General features: G+C 35.5%; 1 protein-coding gene across 2 annotated transcripts in view; it reads right to left on the reverse strand.

The window, feature by feature from the left end:
• Positions 1 to 24,626, reverse strand: part of LOC132699307 (putative uncharacterized protein DDB_G0282133) — a 299,329-nt gene that overhangs the window by 139,750 nt on the left and 134,953 nt on the right. For both annotated transcript variants that reach the window (XM_060665947.1, XM_060665946.1), the window contains exons 2-3: positions 6,554 to 7,339; positions 1,064 to 3,142 (exon numbers count right to left, since the gene is read on the reverse strand). In XM_060665947.1, the coding sequence (XP_060521930.1) occupies positions 1,064 to 3,142; positions 6,554 to 7,287 (2,813 nt within the window). In that variant the 5' untranslated portion in view covers positions 7,288 to 7,339. The remainder of the gene's footprint in view (positions 1 to 1,063; positions 3,143 to 6,553; positions 7,340 to 24,626) is intronic.

Genomic DNA, 24,626 nt, shown 5'->3' on the forward strand with positions numbered 1-24,626 from the left:
AGCCAGCAAAAAGTCATTAAAACTCCACTTCAGTTTTGGTCATCTTTCAGTTAAAATTGACTCATTCATCTGATTGTAGATAAAAATACCTGAAAGCTAAAAACGCAGAGCAAACAAGTCACAGAAGGGTGAATTTTTCCACAAAAAATTAGGGAAACTACACTGCTAGTTTAGAACATTTTTCGGTCAATTTCCCTGCCTAATAGCTAATTGGAATGGTTTCATCATTTGGTGACACCTCTTGCTTAACGCAATATTGAATCTCCGATCATAAACAATACTGGCTATATCGTTTGGGACCTAACAATTAAATAGAATTGATCCGTTAAATTTAATTTATTGTCTTCAAGCTAAACGTGGGCAATAAGTCATTCGAGAAACCGGGGGTGCTTTGAGCCAGACAATAATCCCGAAATTGGAAGGGTCTCAATCAAGTAGTCAATAAATGTTCCCCAAGAAATGTTAGCGGAATTGATTGGCCCATACAAATCGAATAATACATACGCACGAGGAGGAATATGTGCGCCGGTCAACAGTAACAATTTTCATCGTCAGTAGTCGAAAAAAGTTAACTCGAATCGAACAAAATTGATAACAGTTCTGGTAAACCAGATCCGAGTAATGAGCGTCACAATTACTAACCCAAGAAGTGAAAAACACGACAGGCCATTTCGTTCCCATAAAGTTGATTACAGATGTAGAAAATATTCTGAAAACCGTGGCAGATTGCAGATTTTCCAGTTGGTAAGTAAGCGAGAGGAGGAATGAGAAATTTAAATGGTTTCTTGTAGAAGTGCGGCAATAATCGATTTTCTTCGGACCCCCGTTGGCGTTTGTTTCATTGCATCTACGGATTTTATGCAACCGACGAGTTTTTGTTTTGTGGGATCCACGTTGAATCGTAATTATTGCCCGGTTGGTTTGTTTAAATATGCAGATGGCCCTCCAGCGCCTGACGGTACTCGCATTTTAACGCGCAACCCAGTTAAACCACAGGAACAGCAGCCAGTGGTTTCGTTTCGTATAAAAGAGGAACCAGCACGCATACCACGAAAGAACTTACCTTCGAAATCCGTTCGCTGGAAATGGAAACCTAAATCCACTAGCTGGAGCTGGTACCGCTACCGGCACGGGCTGCGCACCCTGAACTAACGGTACCTGACCCGGAACCACCTGCTGCGGAGCGGGAAACACAAAAGCACTAGCGGGAACCGCGTTTGGTACGATGGTCTGCAGTACCGGGCCGTGATGGGGAGGCAGTATCGGACCGGGTACTATGGGAGGCGGAACTATCTGAGGCTGTATCATAGACGGCGGCGGTACCAAATTTCCGTTGTTCGAATTGCTGACAGCGGAATACGGAGGAGGAAGGTGACTGTCTAAGAGATCGGGTAATCTTTCGTTATGTTGCACGGTACTACCGGCTTGGGTATTTTCGTCGCGCGTTGGTCTATTCGGAGGATTGCTTCGGCGGTTTTGCCTGCGCTCCCTTCGCTCTCTCCGCCTCTGTTCTCTGTGGGACTGGTTTTGGTCGTTGTTTTGTTGTTGAGGAACCGGTACGATTTCATCGGTTTGGGCCTCGGTACTTGTGAAAGTTCTCATCCGGGTTATGTTTGCTCCCCCGCTTTGCTGAGAGGTGGTACCGGAAACGTAATATTGGTTACCCGCGACATGTTGCGTACCAGCATTGGTAAAAGACTGTTGCCCGACCGATATAGGAACGGTAGCGTACTGTTGGAGAACGTTGGAAACTACCGGATGCGAATCCATAGATACGGCATTGTTATTTATCTGAGCGGTCGTAGTTATAAGTCGGCCACTTTGGTAGGATTGAGATTCCACCGACGATACAGATCGTAAATTTTGAACAACTACGCCATTGTTCGAGGAATTTACGCTTATCGCTGGGCAGCAACCGTTGGATGTTGGAGTAGATAACTCAGTACCTAAATTGACGTTCTGTTGTTGAGTGAATGCCGAGTTCCTGCTGATATGAAATCCGCCCGACGGTATGTGAATGGAGTTGGTGTTGCGTACGGTAACGTGAGAAGAACCTCCTACGTTGGTACCGCTAGCCGCGGACGTAACCGCGGAATGATGATTTGGACTTTGGAAGTTGCTGCCGAGAGGGAGAACTTGCACGTTTGACACGCTGTTACCTTGGTCGTTACTTAAGGTATTCAAACAATGTATGGTAGGTACGGTGGAGACTACATTGACAGGTACTGCTCTATAGAAGTTTACGTTAACGTTGCTAATATTACTCTGTACAGATATAGGTGGTTTAGATAGGCGTGGATTAGAAGCAATGGCGTTAGACGCGTGTCCCGTACTATTGTTTACTGTAGGTCTGTTAATTCTTAGGGCAGTACCATTAGTAGAGACGCCGGTTGCATCGGCTTTAGATACCAGTGGCATAGACTTTGGCACGCTGCTGCTCCGAAAGTGATTAACAACCTGTTGGTTGTTGTGTTCCACCTGCGTAGAGCCGTGCCTGTGTTGCGTAGGTACTACATTTCCTTGTGCGACGTACGTATTATGTTGGTACCTCGCGAAATGGTTCGCAGGTTCGGAAACGTTTCGAACGTGTTGCGGGAAAATCGCACTCTGCGACCTACTAGCATTTTGAAAAGTACTGCTCGGTACAGAAGCGTAGCGGGTGTGATTCGACGGCAATCCCACGATGTTCGCGGAGTTTAACGAAGAATCTACATTGTTTTGATACAAACTTATCCCATTTTCCGTGACCTGGCCCGATGGAATAGTACTTTGCACATTATTTTGTGTATTTACATTGACACTGTTCATAATATCACTAGCCGAGGATTTATCCGCTTTATTTACATCACAGGCACACTCACTCGATACTGAAAGCTTTAACGACGCGCACGCTTTTGGTGTTAAGCTCCGACTGACGGACTGAGTAAACGTAGCAAGAGAATAGTTTGAGAGAGAGTCACGTGGGACAAAGGCGTACACCGATTGGTCGCCGTTCAGGTTAATAACATTTGAATGTAGGTCTTGCGTTATGTTGTCGTGGCCGTAAGTGCACCCAGTCAGGGGAAGGGAAGATGGTTTCTTTGTGGTGTCGATCGGATCATCAAGGTCGCCTGTGCTGCACGAAGACGTCGGTGTGCAGGAACTGCAAAAGAATGTTGATACGCATTATTTGGGGTGATTCGATCCGGTCGTACGGTGCGGATTTGAACGACTCCACCATTAACATAATAAATGATGTTTGCAATTTAAATTTGTGATGCAACGGGTCGTACCCCTTTCTTGCTTGCCTTGATATTGAGAGATTATTTTATGCGTTTGTTCGTGATAATATGATGTAAAAGAGGCTGATGTCTGTCGACAGATAGTAAGAGTTTCTGAGATCATGTAAACACAAATTACATTAGCGCATTACTGCTTATAAGATGTCGAGATTATTACATTTTGGTTGTGGTCTTATAATTTTTGAATTATAATATTCAATTTAAATATTAATCGCATTCAGCTAAGTTATTTCCATAAGCATCTGAAACAGGATGAGTTTCGTTAATATTTAATTTAGTTGATCATATCAAAATAGAGTGTTCATACATCGCCAAATCAGCTCAAACAAGCGTGTATTACGTCACGTCATTCGCCTCTCTCTTACACCCCCTATGACTTTTGTTTTTATTTTTCGTTCCCAACTCTCAACATTAAAAGAATTTTAGTTTCTAAACAATTTTGTAAAAATATTGCAGTCCGAAAACTTTGAATATTTTCTTGGACAACCCACAACCTTATTGTTTCAAATAGAATGTTGTAATCGCCCCTATGTTTCAGGTTTAAATGTATGTGACGATTTCTTCGAGTGGAAACCTTTGTTATACAGGGTGAGTCAACAAGGCAAATGGCAAAGATAGCTAAACGGTAAGAGTTGGGGTAAAAATCTTATAACCAAAGTTGCAAAATTGATAATGAACAAGTTAAAAATAGTTGATGAGTTAAAAAATAGTTATTGTAAATTTTTTAACGAAATCTCGCTCATACTAAATGGAACATCCTGTAATTTTTCCTTCATTGCATTAAAATATAAAAATGTAACGCTCGTTCTTTGACACCTCAGATGATGAGGGGATATAACGGCTGATCTAAATTAAGATGCAAGGTCGGTTAAATTAGCATTTTTTCCACTGATTACGATGCTAAAAACAGAAAAATAATTGAATTCACCTTGTATATTGTTTACTTTAACGTTCGTAAATCACCAACAGAACAAAAAGGTTGTATTAAATATTAGCCTAAAACTGAAAATAAGCGAATTATCAGAACATTTCACTTTTAGGCTAAGAGTGGTTGTGAAATAAAACCTATTTTCCTTTTAGTGTTTTATTTGAGCGTAAGAAACAATAATAGTAATTTTCACATCTTCATTTATTATAAAAAAAATTCGTCTCTTTCTTTTAGCAAAAAGCATTTCATTATTTCTAAACATTCGATACAGGCGCAGAGAAAATTGTTCAACAAATGCTGTGCAAAATAATGACAGCCCTGCCATATAAAAAAGTAGTTGTCAAAAAATTGGTTTTTATGTGTTAATTATTACTGTTGTTATATCAACGGTTATCAAATATTTAAATTAATTTTACTGTATCACTTAGTCAAAAATGGTTTTTACACGTGAAGAAAAGTGCAACATGTTTGAATTTTATTTGACATGCAGTAAATCGTCCGTAAGGGCAAAAGGGATACGTAAACCTCTGTCCACAGAGCGTTCCGACACACGAACAATTTTTTCTGTCTTTTTATAGAATCTTTAGAAATAATAAAATTGTTTTTGCAAAAAGAGGGAGATGAAAAATTGTTATTATAAGTGAAGACGAGGAAATATATCGTGACAATTCTATTCGAGACATAGTCATTCTTTAATACTGTCGAAGGGATTTAAAAAAAACTCAAATTTTACTCTTATAAATTCCGACCAGCTCAGGTGTTTTTTGTCATTGGTATGTTAACTTTTGTGGCTAAAACATTAATAATTTTCCGTTTATTTTGTGGACTGACGAATAAAATTTTTCAAATTCTGGAATTTATAATCCAACCAATTATCAACATTATTGGTGAATAGAAAATTTATTGCTATACACCCCTCGAAGTCCAGAATTTCGTTTCAGCTTTAATTGCTGTATAATTGATTCTCGCATTGTTGATCCATATTTTTTTGATAGTACGCTGACCAGTCAGAGGCGCATTGCAATTATTCAATGCAAAATTCTGGATGATTTTCTAGAGGACCTTAACCTCAAAAGTAGCCAGAATCTCCATTGCCGACAAGATGAAGAACCAGTTCATGATTAACGAGGCACATATCAATTTTTAACAACCATTTCAACAATAAACGGATTGTTACAAATAGACTTATTCCTTGGCCTTCTAGGTGACCAGATATAACCCCACTTGATTTCTATTTATTTAAAGCATGAAATTTATTATCAAAGATAACAACACGTTGACGTTTTAAAGGCTGCAATAAGAGAAAAAATAAACCAAATGGGTGGTAGAACAATTTTCTTATTTCCATGTTCCTTACGCTCAAATAAAACAATAAAAGGAAAATGGAATTTTATTTAGCAATCACTCATAAAAGAGAAATGTACTGATAATTCGGTTATTTTTAATATTAGGCTCATATTGCATATGATCTTTTTTGTTCTGTCGGTAATTTACGAAGATTAGAGTAAAAAATGTACAGGTTGTTCCATCTAAAAAGAGTACATTTTCCTAATATTTTCCTAAATCTTACATTGAATTGTTTTTGGTTATCAGTAAAAAAAATGCTACTTGCTAATAACACAACATGGTTACCAGTGCCGAACACTTAATTTAGATTAGCCTGTAGAGAGGGTCCCGTTGACAATTGACAAATTGACAATAACTATTCTTACACTCACCTTGAATAACTCACAAAAATTTTTAACTTGTAGATCTTTCTCAATCATGCAACTTTGGTTAAAAGATTTTTTCGCTTTTTCTTACCGTTTGCCTGTGCCTATTTAATGCAAGGTAATAACAATGTAATATTTTAAAAGTATAAGTGAATTCAAAAAACTTTTGTCTTTAAGTTTTTTAAATATTTTTGACGGGTTCTGAGATAAGGTATCATCCCTGCGTCATGTAAAACGATATATAACTAATAAAATTGTCAACTGACTCATGTACCCTATGTTATGAAGGGAATGAATCACTCACATTTGTTGACTCACCCTGTGTAACTAAAAATATTTTTTTAATTTGCAGATATTTATCAATCTGGCAACTCGCGCTTGCACCGTATATCTTGGAAATTAAGCATTTTTGGAATAAGGTTTTTGTATGAACTTTCTTTTTTGTTCGACGCACCCTGTATGATATATACCTATAATTATGTGTTAATATACAGGGTGTTGTATTTAAAACTAAAAAAAAATCTCCACGAACATATAAACATTTTTTGTCTTTAAAGCTTTGCAAGCTCTGATATCAGGTGTCATCTCATAATCAAGAGGTCATCAGGTACAGTCTCTTTAAGCTTACTCACCCGCTATATAAGGATTCCTCATCGAAACCTTTGTTATTGTTCTGATATTCGTACGGTTGCCAAAGAAGCGAATTTAATGCCTCTTCCACATTCTGATGAAAACTGTTCCTATTCTTCACCTTATCCGTTCCAAAATTGGTGTAATCGTCTTCTTGGCTACTCCTCGACGACGACCCGTTGTCATTACTGTCCGTGATTGCGACGTCTTTGTCCACGACCGAATGGTCTGTACCTTTTTTATCGACAATGCCGTCAAAATTTCTCGCGTCGTGGTCGATATTTCCACGCGTCATGGTTAAGTCGCCTACTTGATTATCCGGGAACGTTTTAGAGGCACTTTTGCAGCAATTCTTGTTTAAATTCAAAGTTTCCAACGACATTACGTTTAAAGTTTTCAGCGAGTTTCGATCGGGGGGTTTCTTTAAACAAAGCAACTTCGGCAAAGTGTTTCTCAGTTTGTTGTTAGGCACTTTGAGCGACACGGTTTCGTGCACGTTCCTGTTGGCGTCTTGAAAGTACCGCGCGTTGTCCTCCACCAGTTCGTTAAAGAAAAAATTGTCGTTGTTTTTGCTATCGACGAACGTTTTCTGCGGGAAAGTGGTGCCGCGATAAGGGGATATGTTTTGGTTTTTAACCGATGACGTAATCGACAACTTCCGGTGGGCGTGTCTCCGATTGGTCGTCGGCGTGTCCGGCGGGCGACCTTCTTCGGGGTTTTGACTGTGGGTGGCCATTCTGGGAACGTGACGCTGCGATAGTGCTCGTTAATCGCCCATAATTCAAAATCTGGAATAAAATAATGAACCTAATTCGACCGGTGATAAAAAATGTTTAATCTAGTAAACTTAAATATTAAGAACAATTTGCTACGCTTTAGTTCAAATGAGACTACAATTTACATTTTAATTTGCTAATGCTCTTCTTAAAAAAGTTGAAATTTGAAGGATGGACCAAGTCATTTAGTAAGTGTAAACTCAACTTAATTCTAAGGCTACACGGGTGTAGTCAAACATGAAGTTGTTTAACTAGAACGCCAGAATTGGTGGGCCTTATTAGAGGTTGCCAAATTGTTCGTATATCCTCGCTTGGATTGCTGAATTTGTTTTCATTGTTTTTAATGAAGACTGCTTCTTTAAATTAGCGCTTTCTCCAATGCTGTTATTTGTGAACAACTCGCGCTCTGGACCACTGGATGTTGTGTTGTTTGGTCCACACATGTTTTGCCATAGCTTTGACTTTGAAAGTCTATATACCAACGTGCCCTTGGAGGAATCGTTAAGTATTGTTGAGGCTAGACTAAGGAATGATACAACCCTATCAGAGAGAACTTCGCTGCTGAGGGAGTGTTGGAGCTTCTGAGGTGCTGGCTGTCTGCATAATTCTTACTTTCAAGTCAAAGATAAGTTTTACGCACAAGAGGGCCTGCCGATGGGTTCTTCTCTCTCTCCAGTGATAGCGAACATATACTTGTAGTGGTTCGAAACTCATGCCATAAACCCTGCAACTATTAAACCTAAGATCTGGCTTCGATATGTTGACGATATCTTCATTATCTGGAATGGAATCGATAGAGAGCTAGACTCTTTTCTCAATCATCTTAATTCTTTGCGACCATCAATTAAATTTACTATTGAGAAAGAAAAGAACCACTGTCTACCGTTTGAAGAAATCCTAGTAAGTAATAATAATGGTTCTATTAACACGTCTGTATATGTGAGGTAGATACTCTTTCTCTCTTGACGATCCCATACGTGAAAGGAATATCAGAAAAGATTAGACGAACAACTAAACAATATCAAGTTAAAACTGTATTTAAATCGGGATCAACATTAAGAAGTGTACTCACGAAAACCAAGCCTGAAACATCGACTCAAGTGAAAGAGTGTATCTACCAGATACCCTGTGAATGCGGAGAGTCATATATTGGCGAAACCAAACGACCTCTAAAAATAGGAGATGAAGAATATAAGAAACATACAATGAAGGGTGAAACGCGCAATTTTAAAGAAGCAGTTTTCATTAGAAATAATGAAAACTTCTTCAGCAATCCAAGCGTGGATATATCAACAATTTGGCAACCTCTAATAAGGCGCACCAATGCTGGCGTTCTAGTTGAACAACTTTACGCTTGACTACACCCGACTCCGTCATGGATAAGCGCCGTCGCCTAGTATATAAACCGTGTAGCCTTAGAATTAAGTTTAGTTTACACTTGACAACGGGTAGTGATACAACTGTCCGAAACGTTGTGTAAGTTAAAAATAAAGGCAATGGAAGTTCGACATCCTTTTAGTATTTCTACTGAATCAGTGTCTACCACCTTCAAGGAAATGTACGCTATAGATTGTTTTACAAAAACACCTTTAAAATATCGCTATGCAAATGTAAATGTTATGTTGCTATCACAAGAAGCGTTTTTTTTTTATATAGGACGCCCTGTACATTCTTAAATCATTAAAAATAACCGTTTCCGAGGCACTTCTACTAGGTCCATGAGCAAGTGATCTTTTTACAAGAAGTAGGTTGCTAGCCTCACCTCTCACTCACTCACTCCTGGTTTTATGCGAGCTTGGGAGCGGCAGAGGCAGATAATAGACTACTCAATCCACCTATCGCCACCTCTGGCAGGAGTAATGGATAAACCACTTCAGAGATATATACTAAGACGTCGAAGAATAGAGAGAACTATCGTACCCAAATAATACCAACACCGATAACGAAAATATTGCATTAGAATATGTACAATCAGATATAAGTCAGCTTAAAAACCGAAAATCTTCGGGCACCGATAACATACAATGAGCTACTAAATTATGGGGAGGGAAAAATTAGTAGAAGAAATCCGCACAATACACATTACTCTTCAGTAGAAAACAAGCATAACCATTCCGTTATTCAAGAAAGGGTCAAGAAAGGATCCTAATAACTATAGAGGAATAACCATTCCATTGAAGTTATTTACAAAGATCTTAATCAAAAGATTGCGTGGACTATAGAGACTTCTGAGGAGCAACAAGATTTTAGAAAAACCGATCCACAAGGAACGCCATATTTATTCTTAAGCAACTAATTCAGAAGTCAATAGAATTTAACAAACCCAGGTTTCTTTGCTTTGTGGATATGCCGAAGACGTTAGATAGAATAAATTACAAGACGTGATTGACATAGGAATAATCAAACAACTAAATCTTAGTAGTAAAACCCGGATGAAAACAGAAAAACGGCATCACCCAAGAACTTTTAATAAAGAGCGGTTTCAGACAAGGTGACAGCTTAAACCCTACACTCTTTAACATCATGATAGATAAGATAATCAATAGTGTGAAACTAATGATTGGCGGTTATCTAAAGATTCTTTGCTATGCGGACGATGCAGTTCTTGTAGCGGAGAATGAAGATGACCTGCAACAACTACTACATAAACTCGAGGAACCTACAAAGAGATATAACATGATCGTCTCCACTGAAGAGACACAAGCTATGGTGATTAACAAAAAACCTATGCAGGTTAGTTATAAACGAGAAGATCACTGAACAGATCATGTAATTGGATATACTTACGGGTCAGCATATCCAGCTCCAGTGATGTGATGGAGAAAATTCGAGCACAAGTTAATAGAGTGACATGCATTGGAGGATATCTGAGACACGTGATCTGGAAGAACAAATATGAAGTAAAGTCAGGACATACAGACGTGTGTGAGACCCGTACTAGAAAAAGAATACTTCGAACCGCGGAAATGAGAATACTGAGGAATATAAGAGATCGGATGCGCAGTGAATCCATTGGAACAGAGCTAGATATAGAAGATATCGTCAGGTAGACCAGATCAAGGGAACGCTATTAGAGAGACCAGGTGGACAGGCTGAGGTCAGTAAGATTAGCAAAATGGGAGAGGACACAAAATCCGGACACAAGACGACCACTAGGCAGACCCCTACAACGATGACGAGATAGATGCACGATCCCCCTTACAAGAGACACTATTGGTTAGATTAAACACGTCATTGCTCTAGTCAAAGAAGAAGAAGAAGAAGAAGATTAAAAATAATTTAAAATTATCTTTTCAAAAATAAGGCACACTTGATATTTTGCTCGAATCTTCTTGAAAAAAATAGAAGATTTAAACTTTGGACGGTCCAATTGGAATACAGAAAACAAATGCGTTGAGATAGTGTGATTTTAGCTGTAAATAATCTAGGTTCAAATAAATTTCAAAAAATGATCAGGAAACGCGTATTCGGTTACATGTTCTAGAAACCAATCGCACCATTCACTTTTTTGGTATTGTATGGCAGTATGGCATGTATGTATTTTTTCTTAAAGTTTATCTAACTTCACTTCTTACTAGTGTAGGTAATTTCAAGTTCTCTTAAATGATTAAAAAAGATACAGGGTGACCCATATAATTTTATTTTCGATTTGTTTACTAATAAATCATTAGTTATAGAAAAAGAAAATAAAAAAGGTTGCTTTGAAAATTATTTCATAGATAAACAGAATTTGCTATTACAAAAAGGTTACAGCGTTTTTTAAAAATGCGCATTTTCGAAAAATAACGTATGACTCTAGAAAGATACTAGATATTAATTTGGAGTTTTAAACATTATTTTTTTAATGAAAATAGAGACAATAACATTAATTTTCGTCTATGTTCTTTAGAAAGGGAAGTTCCCTGTAAAAGTCCAGATAAATATATTTGATGATTTGAAATAACGTCCTACACATTAAAAGTAAAAGTATCTTAAAATTTTTAATTCAGAAAACTAGCAAACCTTAAACACAATAGAAAGTTTGTTTTTGCGTCTCAGAAATCATTCAAAATAGGCATTGATCAACTACATTTTTTTAAAATAAAAATAAAAAATGTCCGCACAGATAATTATTCTTGATTTAGTTTGGGAATCCTACATTTTTGGGATATGTGATAAACCACCCATGCGCTGTATGGTCTTAGTGGGATTTGGATGATCATTAGTTTGCTGGTAATATTAATTGTTAATCAAATAAATGAAATTAAATTAATTTGTGACAAATAACGTAGCTTATATTATCAAAACACGGGTAACTGTGTGACACGGTGTGTTAAAATCCACCGGAACTGAGCTTAGGACAGTAATCAACTGAACCCCATTTTAACTAGTCCCCAATATGGATTTTGTGGTTTAAATTTTATTTAGAGCTAGACGAGTTTAGTAAAGTCATTTTTACTTAGCGATCTACGGGGAAATGGTATCTTGAAGAATACTTATTCACTAACCAAAATTGACCAAAAATGGGAATCGCTATTTTTAATACTGTGGAACTTATATCTTTAATCTTTTTTTTTTTTGCTAATTTTGTTCAAGAATATACCTTATCATCACTTAATATGGATATAATCTCTTAAATCCATTATATCCAGTAATGCAGTGTATCTAGTATAGCCAGGTAAATGCTGGACAGAAACATGTTTCCTTGATAACCGTTCGTTTGTCGAATTCCGATAGTAAAGTAGTAAAATTCCTATTATAAGCAACCAATCATACTTGCACTCTATACATAGCAGCACTGGACTTAAACAACTGATCAATATGGCCGTCATAAGATAAACACAAAATGCCAATAAATTACTTTATGTTTATCAAATTTTCTCTAAGAGTGGCATATATTATTCGTTTTTTGAAATGTTGTTACAGTTATATAATAATGACAAAGCTAATAAATATCAGATGAACGCATTCAATAGTTTTAAATTAATTAAAACATTTCTAATCAGTTCGTTCAACTACTCTTATGTTTAAATTTTAATATGGTGAGTATTAAATAAATACTCACACTCAACAACTTACCCCTGATTATGACATTAGTACAGAGTGTACTATTAAAAATTCCTTGGCGAATGCAACATTCCAATCGGAATTCGGCAAACTAACGGATGATTCTGTCTAGTTGTTTCCTTGCTTACTTTCCTAAACTGTCCAAAGACATTTTCGGATTGTCGCATATTGTCTACAATTAATCAAAAATATATTGCGCCGTATATAGATTTTCTACGCCGATCTAAAGCTGTTCTCGACATTTGGTACATTATTGACAATATTTAAATTAACACCGCCCCTAACCGATGAATTGACTGTCAACCCCTCTGAAATTTTCTTCTCCCCTTAGTTTTATTATAACTTAATAATGGGCCCTCGTTTCACGCTCACTTCGGAAGTTTGACGTAATTCGTCTGACGTTCGACCGACTGTTGTGGAAAATAAATAATTTATAATGTTCAAACATTTAGACGAGAGGGGGATTTTTTGCCATGTAGTCCGTTGATATGTGGCAGTGGGATTGACGAAGGCGAGTTCTGACAGTAGCTAATAATATGGCTCCAATTTGACATAAGAATAAACTAATACTTTTAAATTCACATACTAAAATCTATTTCGGTGCTTTATAAATTGCAAAGGGTGGAAGCTTGGTCTACTGCAGGACAAAATTGAATGATTCGAATACGGGGATAAATTTTAATTAATAATTGTTTTATTTCAAACATGTCACATTACATTGACTTAAAAAAGCAGATAGAAAAAGAACTCATCAGTAAAACTAACTAGTCATTCATAACTCTAGATGCTTTTCTTGCGTGGTATTATTGTTTTTGGGGAAATTTTATTTTTAAACTCCATCCATCATGCGTCATCTGAGTAAGTATTTATATCTTGACGAAATCTTTCACGTTGCCGGTCTATGTATTGCGCCCAAGAGATTTTTAAATCTCTTGAGTTTATCTCGTTTACAAGGCCAATATAATTTTTAGCTATGCCTTTGCGCAATAAAATTTTTACATCTGCACCTCTTGATTCATTGAGCTTACGAATTCGAAATCCTTAATGAGAGGTTTTTTTGTGAACTATCCAAAAAATTTTTCGTACTGAGACTTCTGATTGTGCATTGTGCTTCGGCTTTGGCTATAAAGAGTGTATCTGAAGAAGTGGAGCTCGAGCTTTACTTCTTATTCATTCGTCATAGAGCCTATCGAAAAGCCCAAAACTGTGGAGCAAGCAATACAGCAACTATATCTCACAATCAAAACAGCAGTGGCTGAAAATGTTTGAAACCGCAACAGTCTAACTTTTTAAAACGGTGTTTATGACTTTCAGTTTTTCTTTATTTTTTTCCAAAAACGCGAAAGATTGCTTTCTGTGGCACTGCTTTCATTTAAACTCAAGCCTATATATTGAATCATTAAAGCTAGATGTTTCGTATGTTTTGTTTTCTTCGAAGTTTTCACCTATAATGCTTCCAATGTAGAATTTTCTTAGTTTTCGTTCTGGCCTTAAAAAAGCAGTTTGAATTGCCGCGTTTCACTTTCACTTTAGCGCCACAGGATTTAAACATTAATTAAATCAGACATTTGCATAAGATTTAAATAATTAAAAAAGGCTAGTTAACTCTTATAGTTTTCCGTTTAAGATGTCAAACGTTTTGTGGGAGTTTTGGCAGTATTAAAAGAAAAATTTAACTTTTTTACTTTAATAATTTTTTTTTGTGAACACTTTAGTTAACAACAGATCCTTATTTAAATGGACTACAATATTGGAGCACGGTGCATCTTATTTTGTGCATATCATTGAGAATACTAATAAATACAGGGAATAATCGACGAACAATTTATTCTGTGCCTGTAGTCCACCTCAGAAGTCTTAATACCTAAATATTTTCGTTCGGCTAGCATAGTTTAAAGAAGACATAGTTGATAGAAATGTTTTATTTATGCTGGTGTGTTTTTGTGTCATATTTAGGGAAAATGAACTAAAACTGCAAAAGCAATAATTCAAATTCGATCACTTGTTTATACATGTAGTAGGTATTTGCTTTTATGATTTGTTTAGTTTACGTTTGCAACTAGACTTTTTGTCATAATCCAGCTTAACGGCATCAGTATTTTTATTAGTGTATTATATTATAATATTGTATTATGGTACCGTTGTGTTTCACTCACATTGTTGTATTGTTTGTTGTATTTCGAACTTGGTAAACAACTCCTCTAACCTGAATAAACTGAAAATGGGTTAAAAGGGATTTTAGTATTTAGTTTAATCCGAATATCCTTCTGCGTTTCAAATCGAGGCTAATAAAATAACGAACCCCAGGCAATCGCATCGACGTTCTGAAATTGCCGTTCCCGGATCGAGCGATCCTCCTTTAACGAGATACACCGTCGGAAATCAAAATATTCCTCGACAAAAATCCCGTACAAAAGCAATCTTATATTTCCCTCCTGCATCGGTAATAACGTTAAAAAGTTCAAGTGATCTATCTGTTCTCCGTCTCGTAATTTCGTAAGCGTAGTGCACAGGCGAGCACATCTGAAATGCGCCGGGCCTTATTTGGGATGCCGCTCAGGTACAGGCGATTTAAACCGAATAAAATTCGCTACTGCCCCGTTTTTTCCAACGTAGCTTCAGTAAAATCAGTAGCGTAGATTAATTCGCAGCCGGTCGTTGGAATGAAAGCACGAGTCTATGTGCGATTACGAAATGATGATACAAAGAAATTCAGTAGGAGAGCCGCGCAATGCTTTATAATAGAACTGTCAACGCTGAGTGGAGAGAATTTCTTTCTTTTAAGCAGCATTTACGAGCGCAGTGGACATTGGTTCCGTTGAAATTCCATCAGTATGAATTTCACTTGTTACACCAGTCCTCTTAGTATTTCCATAAATAGCTCTATTAAAACAATCCGGGGTTCCGCAGAAATCCTGACGTTGCCTTCATTTTTTCACTTTGAGATAATGTTTCGGGCAGTTGTACCACTGCTTGTTACTAAGTAAACTTCAGCAGAAATCTTGACATTGACTTTACTTGTTACACACTTCTAAAACCTGTAAAAACCTGCAAAAAATAATGCTATGGGTACTTGTCTAATTCAAGAACCTCTTAGTATTTGAAAAAAGCAGTGCTTGTTAGCAGGTATAGACTTGATACCTGTTGACGAACTTGTTGATAAAGGTAAAACCGTATTAAAACTAGCTGTAAACCTGGAAGTAATGTTCGAAAATCTCTCTAATTTTTTCTAAACACTGAATCTACACATCTACACTCGAGAAAATGTCAGATCGCTTCTTTTTTTCCTCGCTGAAATGGAAGTATTCACACTTTTCCATACAGTTGATGATGGAATTTTCGTCAATGTGGCCGTTTCTTCTAAAGATGCTTGCTTGCAGGCACCACGTTCAATGAGAGTCAAATAAACATTGTTTATAACTTCCTCAGTCTCAATAGAATAGTGTTTTCTACATTTGAGCGGGAGCATATCCTGAGACTAGCACATATTTTGCATAATTCGCACACGATTTAACACACGCTGTATTACACACGAAATAAGAATGATTACTAATAATAATTAATAATAATTTGTAGCTCGAGTTGAGAGTTAAATCCAAAAGAGGTGTTGACGGATGACAGTGTGATAAAATTGAAAAATAGATCTTAAAAATTTCAACCTAACCGAAGTTTTTCCAAGTCGCAATAATTCTAGTTTACCCGCAACGACAAGTGGATACAAAAAACATTTCGCAAAACTTAAATTATTTCTCTATTTCAATTAATAGAAAATACGTAAGCAGAGGCAAATAAAATTTTAGAGTTTACAACATAGTTTACACTGCATAAAACAAAAAATACAGGATGAAACTCGGCTAAGTGTAAGATAAAAAGTATTCCAGCGAGTACATAATAACATTTCCAAAAAATCAATTATTTCACTTTAGGTAGATATCATGGAAAGTTTAGCATTACCATTTTATCGAAAAATTCGTTACCATTAGTTCATGAATTTTACTGTAGTTAATACAGTAGTTAATGTTTGTTAACGTAGTTTCGATTTTAAAACTTCAAACGTGCTAGCTATAGTTAGTCCAGTGAATAAACCAAGATACATTATAGGAGTTCAAAGTACGAGAGAATTACAATGATATTTCTAACCAGATTTTCCTAGTTTACTAGGAAAAATTGTGACATGGTAGAATTCCATACTAGAATTTTTGAAGAAAACCACCCCAAGGGACCCAAAAAACCTAATTAATAATCACTAAGCATAAAAATAATCTAGATGGAAGATGTATTTGTTCTAATATCAGGAAAGCATAGATGATGATAATTCCTGTTAAGCCTTTGTCGTTATGTAGTGTCCGAATACAAGAAAACTGACAGCAAGACGCAAGATGTGATTAATCAGTCAATAACTCTAATGAAGAAAGAATCCTCCAAAACACTTCTGATGATATTTTCTTCAGCGCCACTGGGGCCGGGTCGCGGCTTAAAATCCCAAAAACAGTTTTGTTTTATTAAAAGCCGGCATAAAAGATTCGTCCTGTCGCGAATGAAATTCACGTCGTGGACCTTAGACGTATTTTATTCAAATTCGTTGCCCAATTCGGCCATGATCAGCATTTTAATGCTGCATAACGCGCCTTTCTTGTTTTATTTTCCCGACCTTAATGTACATGTTTATCTCGTTGTTTCGAAATAGGTACGCTACGTTTTAGAGAATAGCAAGCACACTCGAAATATATGCCGTTTTGCTTATTTCGTTGTAAATGCAAACAAATGTGATTATGACGCTGAGAAATGCTTCAGCGTGTGACGACGAAATTATGTTAATCATAACAGACAAAAAACAGAAACAAGTGGAAAAAAGATGGAGTTCTATTGCGCCAGATGTTGAAAAAAAAGATTGGTTATGGCTCTAATATTCATTATAATAGTAGTCTTTTTTACTGCTATTGGCCAAGACTGCTAATAGTAGGAAAATTACAGCAATTCTCTACGATCTTCTGCAACCGATCTCTAGACTGGAACCAGCAAAAGAGGAGCAACAAAACATTCTTAGTTATTTCACCAAATTGCTTTACAAAGTTGCTTCTACACCTGAAATGGGTAACATAAATTGTGCCCGTAATTCCAAAACGAAAAATGATATTTGAATACAGAGTAATGCATATGAAAGCCCATTTTATAAAGCATCTTTATTTCTTTGCAAATATTTTTCAAAGTTATAATTTTTGACCAGTGAACTTAATCTAAATCACAATGGACCTGGTAATATAGAAGGAAACGGATAGTAATGTGTAATGATATTCTTTTCCTTCTCATATACCTTAGTACTAATTGTAAATAAGTGATTCATATTATTTCGCAATTTTTCTACCTGCTGGGGTATTTTGTGAAATCATTTCAACCGCTTATCCTTCTTTGAACTAAGTACTAGTGCATAAATAAACATTTTTTTAAAGGATAATTTCTTGTGCTGCAAATAGTTGCAGTAATTAAAAGAAGTTATTTTTTTAATCTGATTTTCTTTTATAAACAAATAATATCTCAGCAAGTTGTAATAGAATTAAAAGGAATAGATATGATTCTATAAATAAATTATTATGAAAATTGTCAATTTGCTTTAATACTTTTTGTTGACATGATAATTTATATTTGTGCATATTATATAGGAATAAATATTAAATCAGTATGTTCCTTACTTTTACCTACTGATTTGGTTGTTAAAGAAATTTAAAAAGAACATTTATTTAAAAATTTTCCCTGTTGTATAACATAATATTATTATAATTATCGCTTTAATGTACATATTTAGATAAATACATGTGTATGTTAAGTTTTATTTAAATATTACTCCTGCAAAAATACACACTCGTTTTCTGGCTAACTAATTTTTTGAAACGTTCAAAAAAAATGAAATATTTAAAGTTTCTAAGTAGATCAACTTGTATGCGCTTCTTCCGGAAGTTTTTAAAGTTTTTATAACATAAGTTTGATTTATTCCGAATGTTTAAAAAAAATATTGTTTGATTGCGCAGGTCTACAATGATTTTGATGTTTGAAAGCTCTTTGCTTATTTGTATATTTTTGGGGGCCCTTTTTCCAAAAAAATTAATTTTTTTTATAGCGCCCTATTTCTTAAAAATTTTGTTTTATTAATATATATACCTATGTTATTGTTATTTTCGTTCGTGTAATGTTCAAGGATTCAACAGAAAAAATAAGAAACAAATTGTTTATCCCAATCTTGACTCTGCTATTCGACTACAAAACGTCATATCCAGTTCCGACCCAGATCAGATGACTCAGATTTCACACCAGATTTCAGAGATCTCGAAGTGTTTAACCAAAGCAAATTAAATGATTTAATTAGATATTTGCACCTTTCAAAGGATGCATCCGAATTGTTAGCGTCCAGACTTCGTGACAAGGATTTACGAACACCTGGTATCACATCAAGCTGGATGTTAAAACGGGATATGCCCTTAAAAACACACAGCCGAATGTCCGAATAACACAGGTTTTTGGTGAAAAGATGAAGATTTCACTGAAAAAAGTCTGAGTAAAGTTTCTTTTTTCACTCTAGGATTCCACTTTCGAAATATCGTTTGTTTTTTCATTTAGTATTTGGAAGAAATCTTACGTGATACAAATAAAATCACAGAATTTTTTAAATCAGCCTACCAAAATTATATACCACCTGTGTTATCCATCAAATTTCATCATTTACATAAATGGGACATAAAAGACAAAAATCCCAATCACGAGCCCTTTTTTTTTCTATTGTAACTTTTAATTCACCTTCCAGCCTATTCTAGTTTAAGTCGAGTTCATTTTTATAACGTAGAGAGCGATCAACCAAACACAAATTTAGAAAATTATTTAATTTGACACTTGTTAAACTCTTATTTTTGGTCACTACTAATGCTACCTTCAACTAGGGCGACCCTTTACAAACCTTTGACAAACAGGGACTCTAAAAGTTAATGGTCATTTATAAAATAGCAAGTGCAGAAAATTATTTTTTCCGCACAGAACCTCCGTTGACGCAAGAGCTCGTTGTTCTATTATCTGGTTCAGATTTTCGCCAACATATGGGTATTCTTCATAATAAAAACAAAACAAATTAAAAAACTCCTGTTAAAACGTACCGGTCTCCGAAATCCGGCATTTTTTGTTGTTGCAGATGTGTACTTTCGGGTGAAATTGAGCGAAATGCTCCATGAATTCACCAATATCCAAGTTATATTAATTGAATAAAAATACCGATCTTTTCCTGTGTTTTTAGATATGTTGAATTCCCACGGTTTACTGTTCTGGTAAGATAATACGGGGTCAAATGTATGTATGTACAACTGGAAGGCGAGTTTTCACGTTTCATTTCTCTATGTAGCATTTTTTCAGGTTTAAGCTAAGGGACATTTTGTGATATTTAATGCTCTGCAAACTGTCTTAATGTAGCAGCAAAATTGTTTTGCCACCGCTAATAATTGAGTTTAATTGGAGTGCTCACTAAGAGTGGGTGATGCATTTTCCATATTTCAAGGTTAGTTTGCTTTTACATTTGCTTTTCACCAAGTAAATAATTCTAAATCCACGCAAAGTTCATTAAATCATCAATATTAGAGAACCACAGCTCTTTAGTCAGGGACTAAGCAAAAGCAACTAGGTGCAAGCGCAATATAAAATTCATAGATTAAATTATTTTCCAAAGTCTCATAAATCATTTGTTAATCGCTTTAAATCTTCAATCAATTCTACTGCCGATTATTTTATTGAAATTTTGTCGACGAAGAATATTATTTCAAACTCTCTTGGTCATATGAGGAAGGACTAACGCTCCCGCAGATCTGATGACTTGTGATTTCTGGGGTCGTGCCTCCTAAATTACTCAAAAAGAAAAAACAAAACGTGGGCAAACAACTAAAAACTCGCGGGAATACCTCCGAGCAGTCTGGTGAATCAAAATTGGCCAGGTAGGAAAACGTTGGGTTTGGCTTTTTTTACATGCATCATTAAATAACGAAAGGCGCTTTTCTTTTATCAACCGAATTTCTGTGACATGGAAAAAATTGCTCTCTCGATTGACTTTCACTTTACGATATATTGTCGGCGTCAAATGTCAAAAAGTCAAAGGTCACGACCACTTGTTTTTATTTATTAAATGTCAGCGACGGCGCTTAGGCAGCTTTACTTCTCGGAACTCTATCGCCCCGTTCGTTACATCTAATCGAATCATTATGCTCCAAATCACAGTTTTTACTTTTAACTTAATTAATCATACTCTACTACCCTCTGTAAAATACCTAATTACATACCGATCTAGCGCGCGGGAAGCGTCACTTTACCACGTTAGTTTCGTTTGCCACGGATCGGAGCCACTTCGGACATTTCCGGGATTTTACCGCACGAATTTGGGAGGAATCGAATGTTTTCGGAGATATTTCCCACGCTTTGAATTTTGACGATTGTCATTTCTGACGATCATGTCAGTGAATGTATTCGTGTTGTTTTGCGAAAATAAACCCAACAAGCAACGGTCGTAGAAAAAGTAAAGTATGCAACTCGTTCGGTAAACTTTTTAACTCACTCGTTTATTAAAAACTCGCTCCGCTCGTGTCAAATAAACTCGTGAGTCACATGTCGTTTACCGCACTTGTTGCATAATATACTATATCTCACTCGTTTATTAAAATATAAATTGGTGAATCAAATGCAGTTTACCGCACTTGATGCATAATATACTATTTTCTACTATCCACTCTTTAGTGCTTTTTTGCAAAAATGTACATCCTAGAGAAAATATAGTATTCAATACTTCTACATCCACTCGTTTATAAAATTCGAGGCTAAAAATGCATTCATCAAACTTGATGCCTAATATAATATTATTTATTCTCGGGCCAATATAACGCCACCCAAAATTCCAAATGGAAAGCTGTTTACAATTTGCACAATGATTGACACACAACATTGGCTTTATAATTGTAAATTTTAATATTGATTTTTTTTATAATTAATTAATAATTTACTAACTAAAACTCCTAGTGTATCGCTTTACAAATTCTTCTAGGATCTACTAGTAAAATTATTTTCGTGACAGCCTGTATCATAATGCATAATATATACTTTCATTCAAACATGGCTATTTTTTACGAAACTTTGGTCTGTTCTGTTTAGGAAGCTTAAATTGCGGATAATAAATATTGTATAGATTTATGATTGTTCAAAAACAGCTACCAACTTTGATACTGCTAATTTGAGATGCTGTGGGTAACGATTTTAATTTTTAAGTTAAAAGCTTTTTTTAATTCATTATCTATTGAATTTTGAATAGAAGACGACCTTATTTTTAACTTGGTGTAGGGCAGCATAGCTGTTTGCTTAACCAAGCATTCATAAGTTACACAACAAAACTCGATGAATATAAATGAGTAAATAATTGAGTTACAAATATTTCATACATACCAAAACATAAAATCAAATACAGTTTTTACATAAACTAAGGCTAAAAGTGTGCAATGCAATAAATATAATTAACTAACTAATTACTAAGAAAGTCTAAAACTCAGTACTTATGGAACAGATAATATTTAAATCTCTTTTTGAAGACTTCGCATGTAATGTTCAAAACGCAATTACGTAACAACGTACGTAGCAGATCCAAAAGTAAGCTTTTCACGTAAATATTTTGGAGTTCCGCTTCTAAGAATTGTATGTAGGTGACAGGCCAAACGGAGCTTCAATCAATATTGCCTATTTAACCATTTTAAATATTTTATCTTATGTCTGGCATGGTCCCTTGGTTTAAGGATAAAAATGAAGCCAATGCACGTATTCCGAATTCTTTGCAATCTTTTTTTAGACCGAAAATCAACGACCATAAACAAATTCTGCGTAATTGCACTTCACAAACTCGGTTTCTAAATCAAAGAGTTGTGCCAAAAAGGACGCCTAGATTTTTGTATTTGGCCATATTAAGCTTACATTTTCGCATGCTCAGTATTTAGTGGTTCCAAAAAAATATAACTGCAGACTTTGAGGGACTAATTTTGAAACCATCTTGAGTAGAGTAATGCAAAATTTCATTTAAGAATGAATTCGTTCTTTCAGTAGCCATTTCATTAGCTGTAAAGCTCATGCTCAAATTACAGTCGGCGAGACTCTTTTCCATATCAAATTATTAACAATAATATAGTCGATCAGAAAGGTATTCTTTAATTCTTTGATAAGAGAAACCGTAATAACGAAGTTTCGCACATAGGAGACGATGGTTTAAGGTGTCCGAACGCTTTGCTGCAATCCAGCAAGATCAGCAGGAAATTTTCCTACGAACTGCGTCAAGATAACGTCATCAACGTCATAATCAATAATAAACGTCATTAAGTAGGACGGATGTCTTACCCTACCCCTCGCGAAGACCTGATTGAGAGTAGGGAAATAGATCATTATACAGGAAAAAGTTAACTGTATAGGTATTTATAATTTTCTCAAACAAGTTAGAGACTACTGACAGTAGACGGAAGGGTCTCAACTCAGTTATTGCATTTATTAATTACCTCATTTTATCTCTCCAATATCATTCTAAACAGGACTAAATTTCATTACAATGTCGAAAGTATTACGATTAACTGATTTCAGATGTTTTTCATTTTTTTAATCAAACCGCAACCGTTTCCGAATGCGACTGCAAATTTAACGGGTCAAATCACTAACATAATAAAAACAAACGCGACTATTTCAAATTCAAAAAATTGCCCTCGGCAAATTCGGCGATACTCGGGTTTAGTTGGGCAGTGCAAAATTCCGTTAACCAACAACCATAAAACTTATTTTAACCGACATTAGCCGCGCGTTATGATAATTAAAGCAAGAGCAACAAACGAAATTTTCCCACTAATTAGCTTTAAACTGCATAGGCTTTAGTTTACATCGGGTTCGTAAATCCGCAGGTAATTAAGTATTGAACGTTATTTATTTATTCATGGAATATTTGATGAGCCAGGATTTCCGAATGTAAACTTTATGTGCATATATACTAGTTGCGCAATAATAATTGATCTACGAATCAACAATTTTGGGGTGCGTAAAGCGGTAGCTTTAAATGCGATAGTGCAGCGTTGAAAATAACAGCAAATAAAATCACTAAGAAAATGTCCAATACCTCCAACTGATGTTAAATTATAATCATAAAATCATCAAATCATAAAATTGATAACTATTTGACATTTAAATAATTTTGTACTGTATAAAGTCTGTTCATAGATATAAGAAAGTGACTAACTGATACGAATTAAGGAAAGACTCAGGCAAGCTGTAAGAATTAAATATGGCCGAACAGGTCCGTACTTTGCTTAGAATTTAATTATTTGTGGAGGGATGTTAAAAATTTCGGTTTCTATAAGTTTGAGGACATTTGAGTTAACACGGGGAAAAACATTGTTACGACGAATGGCAGATTTCAGTTGGTGCCAACATGTTCCAGGGGATTAAATATACAGTGGTAAGGTGGAAGCCTTAAAACTGTATGACCTAGACTTTTTGCATAATTATCACATACGTATTTCTTTTGTAGGTTCAAGTATTGTAGAACCTCAATTAATTGCTATTTGGTATAATCTTCGTGAAAATAAATGTCGTTATTATACATCTAATTTTGGATTGCTGCTTTAGTGTCACATGAGGAAGGGGTTTTAGTCAACTGTCTACTGTGATAACTTGCATTGTCCATTACAATGTCGCTATTAGGATGAATGTTTGGAACTAGTTTGTTTTTAAACCAACTTTCAAATAAATCAGCAGTGGTGTCTTCATGGTAATCCAGAGAAGAATCTTTAATATTTTTCGCAGACAGAGAAACTCCATTTGGAATCCAACCCTCACCATGTAATAGCGAATATAATAAACTCTCAATTAATAGATAACAACAAACACAAAAGTGTCACTAGTGAAAACTATCAAAAACAAAGCTTGTGAAAATAACATAATATTTACACGCGCAGGTAAAGGGAAGACAGTCACAGCTATAGATCTCCCAGAATATATTTCAAAAACAATTTTCTTCAACCAGAACTTTTTCAATGTATCAAACACGATCCTACCAAGTTATATCAAAGACAAGTCAAAGAAGTAATTACTAACTCCACACTATTTAGTGACAAAGACATATATTTTTTAACAATTATGAATCCACAACCGCTGAAATTATATTCTTTAGTTAAATTACATAAACAAGATTTGCCCATTAGACCAGTCGTGTCTTATT

This window comes from Cylas formicarius, unplaced genomic scaffold (assembly GCF_029955315.1).
Source record: "Cylas formicarius isolate icCylForm1 unplaced genomic scaffold, icCylForm1.1 PGA_scaffold_3__17_contigs__length_32017465, whole genome shotgun sequence".
Taxonomy (NCBI): domain Eukaryota; kingdom Metazoa; phylum Arthropoda; class Insecta; order Coleoptera; family Brentidae; genus Cylas; species Cylas formicarius.